Raw genomic sequence first — 18,517 nt, forward strand, 5'->3', positions numbered from 1 at the left:
GGAATTGCACTAAATTTGTATAACAATTTTGGGAGAATTTCTATTTTCATAATGTTTGGTCTTACTATCCATGAACAGGAAATGTCTTCTCATTCACTGAAATCCTCTTTGATTTTTTTATTTCAGAGTAATGTAATTTTCAAAAAATAGATTTTTTACTTGATTTGTTAGATTGATTACTAAGTATTTCAGTTTGGTGGGTGCTATGGTGAAAGGTGTGGTTTCTCTAATTTGTCTCTCAGTGAGTTTGTTGTTTGTGCAAAGAAATACTAATGATTTTTGAATATGGACTTTGTATCCAGCTATATTACTGAATATTGTCATTATATCTAGAAGCCTTTCAGTGAAGTTTTGGGGTTCTTCTATGTAGACCAGCATGTCATCCTCAGATAAAGATAATTTAACTTTTTCCTTTTCTATGCTTATTCCTTTCATTTCTCTCTCTGATCTGATTGTTCTGACTAACATTTCAAGATCTCTGTTGAAAAGGATGATAATAATGATCATCCTTGACTTGTGCCTGATTTTAGATTGAAAGCTTTCAGGTTTTGTCCATTTAGTAAGATGCAAGCCGTTGGTTTATCATATATGGCTTTTATCAGGTTGAGGTAAAGACCATCTATTCTGATTTTTGTAAGGTTTCTATCGTGAATGAATGTTGGACTTTATTAAAAGCTTTTTTGCATCTATTGAGATAATCATGTGATTTTTGTGACTTTATTAAAAGCTTTTTTGCATCTATTGAGATAATCATGTGATTTGGCTCTATTGATATGGTATATTATGTTTTTTGATTTGCATATATTGAACTATTCCTGTATTCCTTGGATGAATCCCACTTGGTCATGATATATAACCTTCTTGATGATTCACTGTATTCTGTTTGACAGTATTTTGTTGAGGATCATTGCATTGATGTTCATTAGAGAGACTGGCCTGTACTTTTCTTTTTTCGCTTGGGTCTTTCTCTGGTTTTGGTATTAGGGTAATCCTTGCTTCAAAAAATGAGTTAGGAAGACTTGCTTCCATTTCAATTTCATTGAAGAGTTTGAGGAGTGTTGGCACTAAGTCTTCCTTGAATTTTTTGTAGAATTCAGCAGTGAATCCATCAAGACCTGGGCTTTTCTTTTTTGCTGAGGTTCTAGTTATATTTTCAATTTCATTAATGGGGAGGGAGGGGCTGGGGATTTAGCTCAGTGGCATAAGCGCCTGCTTTCCAAGCAGGCAGTCGTGAGTTCGATCCCTGGTACCGATAAAAAGGAAAAAGACCAAAAAAAAAAAAAAATTCATTAATGGGTTATTCAGTCATTTTACATATTCTTGATCCAGCTTTGGTAATTCATATATTTCTAGGAATTTACTCATTTCTTCTTTGTTATCGAATCTACGAGAGTAAAGTTTTTGATGTACATATTGATAACCTTTATTTCTACAGGATCAGTAGTGATTTCATCATTTTAAGTTCTTATTCCATGAATTTGAGTTTTTTCTTTATTTTTTAAATAAGATTGGCTAGAGGCTTATTAATTTTATTTATTCTTTCAAAGAACCAACTCTTCAAATCATTAATTTTTTGCACTGTTTTCATAGTCTCAATTGCATTAATTACCATTCTGATGTTTATAATTTCCTCCCTTCTTTGGGCTTTGGGCTTGTCTTGTTCTTTTTTTCTAGATGTTTGATTTGTAGAATCTGGTTGTTTATTTGTGTTCATTTTATTTTCCTGATGAATAAAATTCCCTCTCAGGACTGCTGTCATTGCATCCCACAGGTTCTGGCATGTTATGTTTGACTATAGATATTGTTTAATATCTTCTTTACTTTCCACCATGATTCACTGTTTTTTTAGGAGAGTATTATTCAGTTTCCAAGTGTTTATGGAGTTTTTGAGATTTCTTTTGCTATTGATTTCCAATTTCATGGCACTATGGTCAGATAATATGCATGGGATAATTTCTATTCTTTTGCATTTACTTCAACATATTCTGTGAGCTAGTATACTGTCTATTTTAGCGAATGTCCCATGTGCAGTTGACAAAAATATGTATTCTTGTATCGTTGGGTAGATTACTCTGCACACATTTATTAAGTCCATTAGTTCAGAAGTTTGTTTCAGTTCTGATATTTGTTTGCTATTATTTGTCGAGTTGATCTGTCTCTTTGTGACCATGGATGTTAAGATCTTTTGTTATGATCATATATTTCTTATTTGATTTTTCATGTCTACTAATATTTGTCATACATAACTGGGTGCTCCTATATTTGGTGCATATATATTTATAGCTGTTATCCCTTGCTCTTGAAGTTTTCCCCTAACAATGATGTAGTGACCTTCTTGATCACTTTTGTCTGTTCTTGGTTTGAAGTTCATATTGTCTGCAAACAGATTCTCTACCCCTGCTTCTTTTGGGCTTCCTGCCACATGAAGTATTGCTTTCCATCCTTTGACTTTCAGTCTATGAATTTCTTTTTGAGTTAAATGTGTTTATTTTATACAGTAAATTGTTAGATTTTGTTTCTTAATCCACTCTTCCAGGCTGTTTCTTTTGATTGTTGAAGTGAAGTCATTTACATTAATACTTATCACTGATATGTATTGGCTATTTGTCATGTTATCTTTCTGTTGGCAGTTTCCTACTTCACTCCTCTGTTTAATTGCTTGTCCTGCTTGTTGGTTGCTTGTTCTCCTGTTGGTATACTTGAAATTGTGGTCAATCTCTTTCTAGACTATCTTTAAGTACTATTTGTAGGGCTGCTTTTGGTGGTCATGAAGTTTTTGAATTTCTCTTTGTCATGGAAGTATCTTATTTCTCCATTGATTCTGAAAAAATAGTTTTGCAGGGTGCATCGATCTCGGTTGGAATTTTTGTTTTCTTTCACTACTTGAAAAACTTCACTCCATGCACTTCTTGACTTGATGGTTTGTGTTGAGAAGCATGCCACGGTTCTGATAGGTTTTCTTTTACAGGTGATTTGTTTCTTTTCTCTAGCAACTTTTAATATTCAGTTCTTACGCAGGATTTTTGAGATCTTGGTTATTATATTCTGAAGTATATATTTACTTTGGATATGGCTCTCTGGATTTCTGTATGTCTCAATTATCTGCATGTCAGTTTCTTTTCCCATTTTGGAGAAATTTTCTGCTATAACATCTACAAATAGTCATCTTATGTCATATGTGTTGTCTTCTTTTTCGTTGACACTTATCACTCTTATATCGTTTCTTTTTGCATCCTTTTACAGCTGTTAAATTTTTATTTCCTTATTTCTTGTTATTTTCAAGAACTATTTCCTTTCATGATCACTAGTTGCAATCATGTCTCTAAGGTCTGAGAGTCTATCTTCAGTTTCATTTATGTGGTTTTGACAGCTTTCAATGGAATTTTTCAGTTCCTGAATATCCCATTGAATTTGTTTCATGTATTCTATTTGTTTCCTGTATTGTTTATTTAAGGTTTCTGTCACTTTTCTTTTGTCCTCTACTTTCTTATTTATGATTCTTTGGATATATTCATCTTTTCATTATGTTTATGAGTTCCCTTTTTACCTGAGCTATTATTTCTGATCTGGAGCTGTTTCTTTACTTCCCTTGCTATCATTTCAGAGATTTCAAGTGCATCATTTCCAAATTAATCCATGTCTATGTCTCCTGGGCTAGATCAGGATTGGATGGAAGTTTGAGACTGAATTTTGTTCTTTCATTTTGGCATTTTCCTTTACTCCACATCAGCTGGATGCCAAGTCCTAGTTGCTTTCTGTTCTGGTGGGCTGTCCTGTAGTGGGCCTCACTGAGAGTTGCTCTTGGTCCATGTCACTGAGCACAGATTCACAGTTCCCACCAGTTTAACCAAGGGTTCTCATATGGCTTCAAGTTTCTGGGCACAGGTTTGCCACTCCTATGGGGCTCAGAGATGGTTCTCTGGGGTGGACGGATAGTTGAGCACAAACTCTCAGTCCTAGTAGGCCTCAGCAAGGGTTCCGAGATGACTGCAAGTCACTGGGCACTGGTTCCCAGTCTCTATGGGCCTCAAAGTTGGTTTACAGATGGGGGCTGGTTGCTGGGAGCAGCTTCCCAATTCCTATGAACATCACAGTTCTCACAGGCCTCACTGAGTGTTCCTAGGTTTGCGTCAGTCACTGAGTGCAGCTTCACAGTCCTTGCAGAATTCATCAAGTGTTCCTAGATGATTAGGGGTCACTGGGCACAGACTCAAGGTCCCTGAAGGCCACAGAGAGGGTTTCTGGGTGTGAGTAGATCCCTGTGTACAGCTTCCCAGTCCCCAGAGAGGCTCAGTGAGGGTGCCTGGGTAACTATAGGTAGTTTGGTGCAGACTCCTGGCCCCCTGGGCCTCAGAGATGGTGTTTGGGTGTGGGTAGGGTTCTGGGTGCAGCTTCCCCAAGAGCTTCACCGAATGTTCCCAGATGACTGCTGGTCCCTTGGCTCAGACTTCCATCCTCACGGACCTCAGAGATGGTGTCTGGGTATGAGTGGGCAAGTGATTTATTTTAGAATGTAGGCAGTATCAGGAAAAGCAACATAGAGAAGCAAGGGAAGTCCAGCAAAAGTGAAACATCAAGCAGAATCCAGCAGTGAGAACTTCAGCATGACTCTGTAGGGGCAGATAATATTTGTTCTTTGTTTCCATCATTCAACATAAAACATGTTCAGAATCTCATTTCCATGCTGGATTATAAGTGAGCAGATAGAATGTTTCTGATAAGTATATAATGATTCTCTGATGTCTGTCTTGGTTTGGAAAGAGTTAGGTTCCTGAGATTTTAATTATTTCCCCTAAGTCTATTATTTTTTAGTAGCATTGCTCTTTTTTTCAGTTGGTGTTTATGTCATTGTGTTTTTGTCAACTGCCTATTTGTTTGCACGGTTTTGTAATAGCTCTTGGTGTATTCCTATGAGCCAGGCTTTTTGCTGTGAGGAAGTACTTGGTGTCTTCTACAAACATAAGAATTTCATAATATTCTCTTTCCTTAAGACAATCTCTAAATATGAAATTGGCACAAATTACAGGGCTCCTTTTTGCAAACCAGTACTCTTTCAATCCTATTCCTTGTTACTTTCTCTGAAAGAGCTTTTATTCAGACAAATATTTTCTACAAATTCTCAGAGATTGTTGATTATTTGAATAGTCTTTGACTTGAGAACTAAACAAAATTTGTATAAATTTTATTAGAACCATCACTGTGCTTGTTGAAGAACAGCTCCATTGAGAAACATTTATCATAAGAGACTTTGTGATACATTTCAACTTGAGCAAATGCTGTGTTAAGAGATTCAGGACAGACAGATGGCTTTGGTGTTTACTGATGCTTATATTTGAGTGTGTTCAGCATGGCTTTGTACAACTAGGAAGGAAACAGCCATCCCTAAAAAATACAGTGTCTTTTCTGAGCAAAAATCTTTTAATTTTCTAGCAAGGATTGAGACAGGGTCTCCCTATATATTCCAATCTAGTCTTAAGTTCAATATGTATCCAAACTTGGCTTCAAAATGCTGTACTCCTCCTGCCTCATCCTCCCAAGTTCTGGGATTACATGCCTGTCTTTGAGAAAAAATATTTTAATAGATAGAGTCACTAAGATGAGCCTAGTATGTGGGAAGAGTATAAATTTTGGAATTTAAAATTATGGATCTGAGTCCTAACAGTACTACTTATTAGTCATATGACCCACTCTGAGATTTACTTTTCTACCTGTAAAAGGAAAGTCATAATGCCTTTCTCAGGGGTTGGTGTCAAATTTTAATGATGTCAAAGTTTAATTGTATGACATGTAAAGAAGAATGCCTGTCATTATGGTGGCTGTGTGTTGTGATATGTAGGTTTTAAAAATAAGACTGTGAATATAGAACACACATCAAAACAAAATGGTAATACATGTGTAATTTTTTTTGAGACACTGGGGATCAAACCCAGGGCCACATACAAACTAGACAAGCTCTCTACCACAGATCTTCTCCCCAACTCCAACAAAAGTAACATTTTATCTTTAAAGTCCAGTATGAAGATCTGGTTAGTTCCAGTTCTCCTTCAAACAAATATGAACTAGCCCCAGAGCTAATGGATTGCCCCTGAATGTGTATGAAAGAGTGTGAGAGCTGTGCAACCATTGGCATCAGGGTGCTGTGAGATAACTCTGCTTGCATATATTCAATTATTAATTTATATTTCAATTGATTGATATCTCAATTGACTTATATCTGATGAAACATTTCACAGTCACTGTGGTTTTAGTTTCTTAACAGAATATAAAACTGTAGCTCTATGTAAGTATATAATTTGCAATCATTGTAAAAAAGGCTGAAGCAAAAACTGAATAACAAGTCTGCAAGTGGGCAGTATAATAAGAGCTATTATTCACTGAGTTTTTATTTGATTGCTGAGAAAGAGATTTAGCATCCTATGAAAGAGACACATTATAATAATCACTTAAACAAGATATATATGCTCTCTCACGTAAAAATCTGGATTTTGGCATTTTTGTGGAAGGTCCATGATCACAGGAGTCTGAGATCATTGCCTTTTATTACTCCAGTAACTTGACAGTTTAGTTGTTCATCGAGGATGGTTCACTGGTAAGTTCTGTACCCAACCTTTAGGAAGGGATGAGAGTTTGAGGGAAAGATGTCTTTCATTTTCTAGTAGGATCATTACCTACGGATTGCACATCATTTCTGAGCATATTCTATGTGGCCTACATTTGGTCTTAGGACCAAAACTAACTTCAAAGAGCTTTGGGAAATCTAGTTGTTTAGACTAACGTTTTTCTGATAAATTTGTAACAGTGATACACATTTATGGAGTACAGTGTGATATTTTAACACACATATACAGCATATGCTGACTTACTAAGAATAATTAACATTTTCTCTTATTATTTATTTATGCTTGTAGATTTTGATCTCCTCTCTTCTAATTGTTTTTAAAACATATACTGGATTATCATGAACTATACTTACACCTTGTGCTGTATAACACCAGGATTTATTTCTACTATCTAAATCTGTTTTGGTGTCTCTTATCTGACCTCTCTATCTTTCCACTCCTGACTACCCTTATTAGGCACAGACATCATGATTCTACCTTCAGAGAACTAGTTTTACCATCTACATGTGAGAACGAATATGTGTTATCTTTCTGTATCTTATCTCACTGAATGTCCAATTCCATCTGTTTAGCTGAAAATGGAAAGATGTCACTCTTCTGTGTGGCTGAGTAATGCTCCATTGTGTATATATGCCACATTTTTATCCATTCATCTGTTGATAACCACCTAAGCTGTTTGCATCTTATCTACTGTGAATAGTTTTACAATAAACACGGCCATGTATTACTTTGGTGTGTGAATTCCATCTTCTTTGGTTACATATGCAGAAGTAAGATCAATGAACCATATGGTACTTCTATGTTTAGTGTTTTGAGGAACATGCTGTTATCTATAATGACATTCCCATTAGTGTAAAAGTGCTCCATTTCTTCTAGATCTTTGACAGCATTTGACGTTCTTGTAATCTTTAAAAACATTCCTCATAACCAAAACAAGATGATACTCCATTATTGTTTTAATTTGCTTTTCTTGACATCTAATGATAATGAATATTTTTGTATACTTGTTGGCCATTTGTATTATGTCTTTTGAGAAACATATACAGATAATTTGTCCACTTTTACTTGGATTACTTGTCCTCTCTCCCTCTTTTTACACAGGAGACAATGTCTTGCTATGTTATTCAGGTTGGCTCTGAACTCCTGGGCTCAATTAATCATTCTGCCTGAGCCCATCAAATAGCTGGGTGAATGTCATTGCATTTCGTGCATTACTTCTTGTTGTTTTGTTGTTAAGCTTTTGATTCCCTTATATTTTCTAGACATTAATACTTTGCCAGACAAATAGTTTGAGAAAATTTTCTGCTCACCTGTAGGTTCTCTTTTTACTTTGTTGATTTTTTTGCTGTGCAAAACATCTTAGTTTTATATAATCCTATTTATTCATATCTCCTATGTTTTTGGAGAACTTATCCATGTAAAACCATTGACTATACCAATTTATTAAAATATGTCCCTTATAGTTTCTTTTCATTCCTAGTTTGAGGTCTTCTATTCAGGTGTTTCATTTATTTTGAGTTAATTTTTGTAACTGATGAGAAATAGGGCAACATTTTTGTGTTCTGCATATGGATATACAATTTTCCTGGCACAATTTAGTAATAAAGATGTCCTTTACCCATGTATACTTTTAGGGACTTTGCCAAGAATCAGTTAAATGCAGATGAATAAATTTATTTCTGGGATTTTTATTCTGTTCTACTGGTCTATGTGTCTGTTTTTAGGTAATACCATGCTGGTTTTGGTTAGTACGGTGCTGTATTTCCTCTCAAAATAAGGTATTACAATACCTGTAGCTTTGGACTTCTCTTAAAATTTGCATTTTTATTTGGGTCTTCTGTGTTTCTTTATGAAATGTAGTCATAATGAGAAATTTAGTCTTTATTCCAAATCATCATGATTCTTACTATACGTTTCACTAAGAGATAAAAGAAAGAACGGATAATGGAAAACATACCAAAATTGTCTATTCCACAATTACTTTGTACCAAGTTGTGCTAAAAGCTTAAAATATTTCTTATTTAGTACTCATAACATCCCTACAAGGTTTACAGATGGATATTTTGAGATGCAGAGAGGTTAAACCTTTTTAAATCTTGAGACACAGAAAACATTAAGTAGTTGTGTTAAGTTCTCAGAGGAAATAAGTGTCATAACCAGGATTTGAACCCAGGCAGTCTGACTTTAGAGCAGTATTCTCAGGGCCACTATGATATATAATCTTCACTAGCTCATTAACTTCCTTGGTCCTTTATATGCAGTTCTAGTTGCATTTCTTTAATGACATTAAGGATGTTTTATAAATTGTTTATCCATGACTTCCTATTCCAGGTAGTGAATCACCTACAGCATTCCTTTTTGGTGCAAAACAGTGTTCAGTACAACTTGGTCTAGATGAAGTAACAAAAGAAAAAAAAAAAAACTAATACCACAGAAATGTGACAGGAATTTTAATGAAAGCAGTTCCTGATATGAAAGGAATGTGTTTATGCAAAAATAATGCCAAACATTTTTTAGCACATCGAGCTGATTTAATGCTGGGACAGAAAAAATTTATTCAGCATATTACTATAATGTGAAAGTGAAAAGATTTTATCCTTCAACAATAGCCAACAATATCTCTTCTGTTTTTGAGATTTTAACTATGTAGGTCATTAGTTCATATATTAATATGAATGCTTTTATATAACAAGAAAAATTAAATAATAAAGAGTAAGTTGATATTTTAAAATACAAGACTATCCTAAATTTATCCCAAATGAAAACTTGGTGTTAACTGGAATTAAGTTATTTCTTCAACAGTTGTACATTTCTGTTGTCTTTGTATACTTCTTCAGATTTTAACAGTTGAGATTGAGTCATATGTATTTTTGCTACATGTTTGCACCCACGTCTCACACTGTTTACTACATTTTAGATAAAAACAAACAGAGGAAGTGGTTAGAACTTTTAACATTTTGGGGAATCAAAATACTCTTGCTTTCTCAAAGGAATCAATAGTTACAATGAAATTAATGAAGATGATAAAAGTTATGCAAGGGCTTAGCATGGAATTGAGAACATTTTGAAAATTTTCCAGGGCTGGGGATTTAGCTCAGTGGCATAAGCACCTGCCTTGCAAGCAGGCAGTCGGGAGTTCGATCCCCGGTACCAATAAAAAGATTTTTTAAAAATGTAAAAAAAAGAAAATTTTCCAACTTTTATTTTTTGAAATATAGTTTAGAAAATTTAATGTTTATTGTTATTGGATCCAACATTCTACGTGTTTTGCTCCTTGACCTTTTTTTAATGACAAAGACTTCATATTATAGAGACTTCTATAAGTCACAAAACACGCTTCCTTATCTTATTGCCTCTGGCTCACATAAACTCATAGAGAAAAAAGAGAATAGAATTATTATCATCATCATTTTGAATATGGAGTAACTAAGATCTAGAGAGATTAACATGAATGCCCAGTGATAACTAATAAGGAGAATGACTATGCCTTTCTTCTTTCTTTCTTTCCTTCCTTCCTTTACTTTCTAGTATCCCTACTTCCCTCCTTTTCCCCCTCTCTCTATTGTTCATATGTTTTTACTTATGCTTTCTTTTTGTAATCAAATGACATCTATCATGCTTCAATCACTAATTATGTGCTAAAAGTGCAAAGCTATGCAGTCTTCCCTTCATGTCTATGTCTACAAATTTTACACAAGCATATAATGCACAGAGGATTGAGGGAGACAAACATTAAACAAGTGCAATAAATGTATAATTGTAGTATGCTAAGTGGCATGAATAAGGGAAGTATATTGCCTTGAATGAATATATGATGGTGGTAAGTGAAAATCTCTCTGGGGAATCAACAATAATCTGAAGTGGAATAGATATATGGAATTGAGACAGATTCAGAATTAGGTTTTGTATATATCAGTCAAAAAAGACTAAGTAATGCTATAACAGCATCCCCAAAACTTTGGCCAGCTTAAAATAAAGAAGTTTCTCTTTTGTGCTCAATATGTACAACTGGATAGGTTAGACACTTTACTGATCAGCATCCACAGTCTACAACCCAGACTTGCAACACAGACACTATTTTTGACTTCACATTTTCTATGTAAAGAAAAGTGTGTGTGATGAACCTTGCACTTAGTCTTAAAGTACTTATCTGTAATTGTGTACTACATTTCATTGACCAGTGGGATCAACTGATCATATGTAGCATCAAGAGAGCTGACATGTCCAATCCCAACTTATTCCTGGAAGTGAAACCAACAGCAGGGTCTGGGGATTTAGCTCAGCGGCATACGCGCCTGCCTTGCAAGCACGTGGTTGTGAGTTCGATCCCTGGTACTGATAAAAATAACAAAAACAAACAAACAAAAAGAAAACAACAGGAAATATTTAGTGAAAAAACTAATCATTTAAAGGTTGTGGGAAGTGTGGACTGTAGACATTCCTAGCTGAGGTAACAATGTATGCAAAGGCCCCATGATCTTGATCTACTCAGCCTCCAGAACACTAAGAAATAAATTTCTGTTCTCTGTGAATCAGCTAACTTGTCATAGTCTCCTAAGTTTGCACAAAGCAAACTTAGACATTCTTTTTTTCTCTTCTTCTGCCATTTGAGTGTCTGAAAATGACTGTGTCCATTCAACATGGAATATCCTAGATGTGATTGAATTAGATCAGTTCCTAGGAAAAATAAGCAAGCTCTTTAATAACTTTTACCACCATTTGGAATTTTTCCCAGTTTTCCCCCACATATCTCAGAGATAGTAGCCAAAATATTTAGGACAATAAGCACCAGTTGTTTTAGGACTTGCTCAACTAATATAGTTAAGCTTTTTTTCCACACGATTTGATTTATACTGGGCCCCAAGTCCATTTAGACTCTACAACTGTCAACTAGGTAATATCTGGTTGCTAGTGGCTGGGGATGTTGCTCAGTGGTAGAGCTCTTGCCTTGCATGTACAAGGCTCTAGGTGTGATCCCCAGTACCACAAAAAAGGAAGGAAAAAAATCTGGTTACTAATTAAATCTCATCAAGTAGCATATGAAGAAAAATGCAATACAAATAATCCACTACTTTATGGTCATTATTTCTCAAAGTAGTCTCAGATCATCTAGATTAAGGAACTTCTTGCTGAGTGGTTAAACCTGAAAAGATGCCTCCAGGGGAGAATTTGCCTCAAGAATGTCCCAGAATCCTCCATTTCTTCAGTATATTCTTCTTTGACACACCAAACTACTCCGAAATAGAGCTATTTGGGATTGCTGTCGTTGCAATACTCATTTTGACTACTTCATTTCTTTATCACTACTGCATGATTCCTTATAGATTTTGAGGAAGCAATGTTTTACTTTCCTTGTGTCGTGAGGTGTTCAAACAGCTGTTGTGATCCTATAAATAATACAGTGGGGTCTTTAAGTGACCATTTATTTTCCCATTTATTTCGAAGTCCATATTTTACAAGTTTCAAAAAAATAAACTCTTTAGGGCTCCCAAATTCATTTGCTCTCGTTGAAGACATAATATTTCACAAATTCTAAATCAGAGATGAGGAAAACATATGCATGAATTCTTGTCTTTTGTGTTTAGATGGACAAGAGTGTGAAAGGATATAATTGTTCTTTATAGCTGGCTTCTGTAACAGATAAGTTGTCAATCATTAATTGTATCATGCTGAACTAACAAGGCATAATGAGAACCCTTATTACTGGTCTATTTTTATTCATTTTTAAATCTGAATACCAAAATTCCTAGCATAGGAATTTCATAGATATTCCTTTTTTAAAATTTTATTTAAGGAGAAAAAAAAACAGAGAAAAGGTACAAGTAATACAGAAAATAAATAAACAGTAGGAAAAAATATACAGTAGGAAATCACTAGTTAATAGATTACATTTTGTCATCTTAGAAATAGTTGTTCAAGTTACAAAATTAAAGCATATAAAGTGGACATTCAAACAGTGAGACTGCAAACAGTTCTGTTCAATGATCCAACAAAAACTCAGTAATCTGGTTATCTATCTTATACACTTAGATATACATGCAGTTATATCCTTTAGAGCACTTTCAGTACATAGATATTCTATAAATGTTTGTTGGTTGAAAGAATGAGACCATAAGTCAACATTTTGAAACTTTACTCTTCATTTTTAAAATTCTCCATTTATGACTCTCTTGTTATGTTGGGAATCAGAAGATCTGATTCATGAGTTCATCTGTACTATATTTTAAAATATTTTATGTTAATTTTACTGACATGTTTGAGTGGGTTGTGTGATCTTTCAACATAGGTATACTGTGGATACAGTAGTGCAAGATTAATAATACCTCAAAGTCTAAAGAGTGAAAAGAAATAATAAATAACTTTCAGTATTCAACTGCTTCATAACCTAGCATGGAATTGGATCCTGGACAGTACATACAAGAACTACAGCTGTGTTCCTGCCTTTGGGAAGATGAGAGTCTGGTTGGGTCTGACAAAATGTAGTGTTACAAATGTAAAACAACATGATATGAAATATGTGAGATGAGTCTTGATTTATCTGAAAAATCAGACAGTAGAAATATTATTTTGATGAGGGATTGGTTAATAACATAAAGGAGCCTGTTTGTAGTGCATTTAAGTGGGACTTAACCTAGCTTTCACAGCAATGTGCTGAAAATCCAGCAGTATTTTAGAATAAGTAAGGAACCTTATAAATACCATTGCCTAGACCACATCCTAAACCAATGAAAATAGGCTCTATGAGCTTGAGAAGTTGTCATCAATACTTTTTAAATTTTTTCCAATTAATCCCAATATATAGCCAGATTTACAAATAAATATTCCAAAGCCACACTTCTCAAAATGTTATTACGTGGACATTTTGTTTAAATGTGAATATGTGGAATTTAAAAGCAGATTCTGGTCTGATCTGATCTGATATGAAGTATGTATAAAGTGGGGCCTGAGGTTTTACATTCCTAGCAACCTCCCAGGTAATTAATTAATGTTTCTGGAACAAGAACTGCAGTTGGAATAGAATATTTCTGAAGAATACATACATGGGTTACATGTCAATTAGAAAGAGAAAAACATGGAGAGAAAAAGATTTATTGCTGGCACTATGCTGGGAACTTTTCTTATATCATCTCACTTACTCTTAAAAACAAACACACAAAGATATTATTACTCCCATTTTAGAAATGAAGAGACTGAAATTAAGTGGATAAATCACTGCTAAGTTTAGACAGCTAATTCAAGAAAAAGCCTGGGCTCAGACTCATCTGAAAGCAAAATTCTTTCACTAGTGGAAATTGTTAGAAATTCTTTAATGCTAAGCAGAAATGTTTAGATCTGAACTTTATAGGTATAATCTTCATCAGGTCACTTTAAAGAAAGTACCAATCACACCGTTGCCTCATGTAGCATACCTAGGCAGATAAAGAGCATGGTACTATACACATTCAGTGATGGAGAAACTTTTGGAGCTTTCGATGATATGAACAGTCCACTGTGTCACACATGCCATAGATTTGCCACCACACGGAGGCAGTGCTCCAGCCCTACAATGTCAAAGATGTCTTAGATAAGGTAGAGTACAATGCAAATAAATACTTACAGAAAAATATTTCTAATGGAGGATGTCAAAGTCAAAACACCTGTATATCACCCAATGGCTAATATCAAAGAATGGTTGATTGATTATGGAGGGAGAAAATGTATTTATTGAAAGTATTTGGCTCTCTCGTTTCAAATGTTCTTCCAAATTAAAGTAACTCTGAAATAGATCCCTGCTTCCCTACGGGTTTTTTATTTAAAGAGAAAAAAATCAAAACAGAAAAAGGATAGAAATAATACAAAATTTAAAAAAAAACAGTAAAAAATCGCTAGTTGGTAAATTACATATTGTCATCTTAGAAACAGTTGTTCAAGTTACAAAAGTAAAGCATATAAAGTGGACATTCAAACAGCGAGACTGAAAAACTTTCTGTTCAATGATCAACAAAAACTTAGTAATATGGTTATCATTCCTACACACTTAAACATACATGCAGTTATATCCTTTAGAGCACTTTCTTTTCCTCTCTTTTTTACAACAGAAAGTATACATTTTGGGTTTTATTACTCCTACTGTTCTTATTTCTATTTATACCAAAGAAACAATGTGATATTTATCAATATGATTCTTATTTATTTCTTTATGAGGATAGCCTCAAGTTGTCTCTATTTACCTATGAAGGCCTCAAGATCATCCTTTTTATAGCCAAGTAATATTCCATTGTATAAAATACCACAACTTTTTAATTCACTCTGCAGTTGATTGGCATCTTGGTAGTTTCCAAGGTTTAGTTATTACAAATTGTGCTGCTATGAACATGGGTGCACATATATCACTGTGATATGACTTTAAGTTTTTCTGGGAAAATAGCTAGAAGGCAAAAAGCTGGACTGAATGGATCTTTCAATCCTAGTCTTCTGAGAATTCTGCTTACTGATTACCATAGTGGTTGTACCAGTCTACACTCCTTCCCTGTGGTTTTTAAAGTGAATTTCTCTCTCTCTCTCTCTGTCTGTCTTTCTAGAAAGCTGAAAAATGAACTCTTAGAAGCAAAACGTAGAAGCGGGAAGAGCCAACAGCAGACCAGCAGAGTCTGTGTTCACTGTCAGAAAAACTTGGGCCTAATCTTTGACCGAGGAGACCCGTGCCAGGCTTGCTCACTGAGGGTGTGCAGTGAATGCCGGGTCATGGGCTTTGATGGCAGCTGGAAATGTACTGTGTGTGCCAAAGTCGCGTGAGTTTCTTGGCCTTTTATGGAAAGTGGAGATTTGATGGTTGAAGTGATTAATCTTGGGGAAAAATAGCATTTTACATTTAGGGATAAACAGTACAGTTAAAGTACAACCCAACCACAGGCTCAGCAATGCCTTGGTAGGGCTCTGATGTGTGCATCTGTGTGTGTGTGTGTGTGTGTGTGTGTGTGTGTGTGTGTGTGTGACAGAGAGAGAGGGACAGGAAAAGGGAGAGAGAGAGGAGAGAGAGAGACAGAGAGAGAGACAGAGAGAGAGAGAGAGAGAGAGAGAGAGAGAGAGAGAAACAAGTCTTGAGTCACATGGCTTCTGTGAAAGTACAAACAATTCCTCTAAGACTTTCTTACACATTTTAGAGTCACTGGCAAGATATGTATAAAATGTGAAGCCTGTTTTTCAAATCAATTGAGAGACATAGTTGAAGTATTTCCCAAATTTATTCTCTTCAAATCTCCTTTGCCCTGAGAAAAGGCACATGGATAGGATCTTCCAGTTTACCACTATGTTTAACCTGTGGGTGTATAAGTGACAAAGATTTCACTCTGCTAACTTGAGTATATGTTGAGATCACTGTTTTCTAATTTAACCTAGAATCTTAATATGATTTAGGCTTTGTTACTTAGGGGTCCTACCAAACTCCTGTTTTCTAGAGAAATGTTCTCTGAATCAACTGTTATGTTTTCTCTTCCCAATGTTTATTTGTCTCCACTAACCTGGAAGGCACTTCATAATCACATTCTGAAGCAACTCACAGTTAAGCTGTCTTTGCTGTGGTTGAGGAAGAATATGTTGACATCACTATTTCATTCCATTTAATACAGTTTTTCTTTTCTCTTCACTAACTTATCCCGTTACAGGCATTAAGAGACCACTTTGAGAGGAAAAGTGAATAGTGTAGTAATAGCCATGACTTTCTTTGAGCAAGGAGTATTGTTCTGTTGAAGATTTCTATACAAAATGATCTACATTATTTAATCAATGTGGGGTTTTTTTTTTGCATTGTGTCATAGAGGTGACTCTGAATAGACCAATTCCTACTATTTTTCTACACTGGATTGAAAAAAGCAGTTCTTTTTGGAAGGGGAGTGATACCAGGAATCAAACTCAGAACATCAAGCTTTCCATCAGGCAGGTGTTGAGTCACTCAGCTATACCCTCAATTCCCAGAAATAAGCAGTTCTAAAGAAATGAACCACTTAGTTTCTTTCATTACTTACTCTGGATATATTATTTTAATTTGCTTAGGTGATCATTTTCAGTTGTTTGCTCCACATAAGCAAATTTATTGGGCACAGGTTGAAAGCCTGCATAGTAGATTCTCCCTAGCTGTACAGCCTTGATACATCACATAGAGCCTGGCAGGGCCCTGCACAACTATCTCAAGCAGCTGGGTAGATTCAGTGCACTGTATGGTATGAGGTAAAGACTTGCACAGCCTAATCTACCTGGCCCTGTGACCATTGTAAATTGCTTAAACCTTGTAGGGCCCTACCCAGTGACTGCCAATAGCCATAGAGCCTCTGTGTGCTGAGCTGCATGAGCTGAGGGTCTCTAAACTCCAACTAGCAAAGCAGCTTTGGTAAATCACTTTAAAACTGGTAGGGCCCCACCCAGCAACTTCAAGCAACGGAGGAGCTTTGGTGTGCTGGGTGGGGTTTTCCAGTGTACTCTCCCCATTTGGGGAGCCTCTGAGTGCCATTTAACACTCCAGTAAGCCCTGTCTAATGACTCTCACTTAGCTGGGGAAACTATCACCATACTATCTCCAGTACAGACAGCCATTCTCACCCAGGAAACAACTGAGTCTTTGCTTTCAGCTTCCCAGAGTAATACAGGAAAATGACAAAATGAAAAAGCAATATGCAGTCTCAAACACCCAGACCATCCCACAAAAGCCTAGGAGACATGGACATAGAAGAAAGTGTAAACCACACACATGAAACTTCTTAAATGATAGCAACTGAAGTAAAGAAACAACTCCATGAAGCTGTAAAAGGACTCAATTGCCCAAGTAAAACAAGAAATGATAAACATAATGAAAAAAAAATGCTGATATTTTAAATGGATATATTATTTTAATTTGCTTAAGTGATCATTTTCAGTTGTTAAATTTTCAGTTTCTGAATTGGTCTGTTCACAGTCACCTCTACGAAACAATGCAAAAAAAAAAAAAACCCACATTGATTAAATAATATAGATCATCTAAAGAACACATAGTTTAAAAAAAAGAAGAGCACCATAAAACAATGGAAACTTTGAATGAACAATATAAGAAATAATTGGAACGCATGAAACAGATTTAAAGAGCTTTTCCAGAAATTAAACATTTCATCAAAAGCTGGCAAAAGCTACCTGAATGAATGTGAAGATAGACTTTTAGATCTCAAATATAAGACTGCAGCTAGTGAAGAGAAAAAGAAAGATCTTTTTTTTAAAAAAATAAGGAATCAGGAAATAACAATTCAATAATTGCAAGACAATGCAAAGAAAAACAATATAATAATGATGGGTGTGAAGGAAAAAAGGTGACAACATAAATAATATAAAAAGACCATTACAAAGATAATAGCTGAAAATTTCCCAAACATGGGAAATATATAGATAAGTGAAACATACTGAATTTCAGTTACCTGGTGGCTGGGGATTAAACTCAGCGGCATAAGCACCTGCCTTGCAAGCAGGCGGTGGTGAGTTCGATCCCCGGTACCGATAAAAAAGAAAAGAATTTCAGTTACCCGTAACCAAAATAAATCTACACTCAGATATATAATAATCAACATCCCAGAAATTCAACATAAGAACAGAATATTAAAAGCTGTCAGAGCAAAGACACAAATCACCTATAAAAGAAAACTCATCAGAATCACAACAGACTTCTCAACACAAACAATCAAGTCAAAAAGAGGATGGAGTGAAAATTTTCAAATCCTAAAGGGAAATAACTTCCAACCCAGATTTATGTACCTTGAGAATTTATCTTTCAAAATCATTGGAGAAATAAGATATATCCCTGACAAAGAACAGCTAAACAACTTTTGACCACCAAAACAACCCTTCAAAGAATACTGAAACATATTCTAGTTAGACATAAAAATAACTATGATTTCACA

The 18,517-nt window shown here is 35.1% G+C and overlaps 1 protein-coding gene and 1 long non-coding RNA gene across 6 annotated transcripts in view; one reads left to right on the forward strand and one right to left on the reverse strand.

Annotated features, from left to right (window-relative positions):
* Positions 1-18,517, reverse strand: part of LOC134475407 (uncharacterized) — a 46,139-nt gene that overhangs the window by 23,494 nt on the left and 4,128 nt on the right. The gene's annotated exons all lie outside the window — the stretch shown is intronic.
* Positions 1-18,517, forward strand: part of Sytl5 (synaptotagmin like 5) — a 127,935-nt gene that overhangs the window by 19,874 nt on the left and 89,544 nt on the right. For 3 of the 4 annotated variants that reach the window (XM_063245692.1, XM_063245693.1, XM_063245694.1), the window contains exon 2: positions 15,182-15,391. The exons of the other annotated variant lie outside the window; for it this stretch is intronic. In XM_063245692.1, the coding sequence (XP_063101762.1) occupies positions 15,182-15,391 (210 nt within the window). The remainder of the gene's footprint in view (positions 1-15,181; positions 15,392-18,517) is intronic. 4 annotated transcript variants of the gene reach the window in all.

Source organism: Cavia porcellus, unplaced genomic scaffold, assembly GCF_034190915.1.
Source record: "Cavia porcellus strain 051 isolate PalLab524CR breed Dunkin Hartley unplaced genomic scaffold, mCavPor4.1 scaffold_3, whole genome shotgun sequence".
Taxonomy (NCBI): domain Eukaryota; kingdom Metazoa; phylum Chordata; class Mammalia; order Rodentia; family Caviidae; genus Cavia; species Cavia porcellus.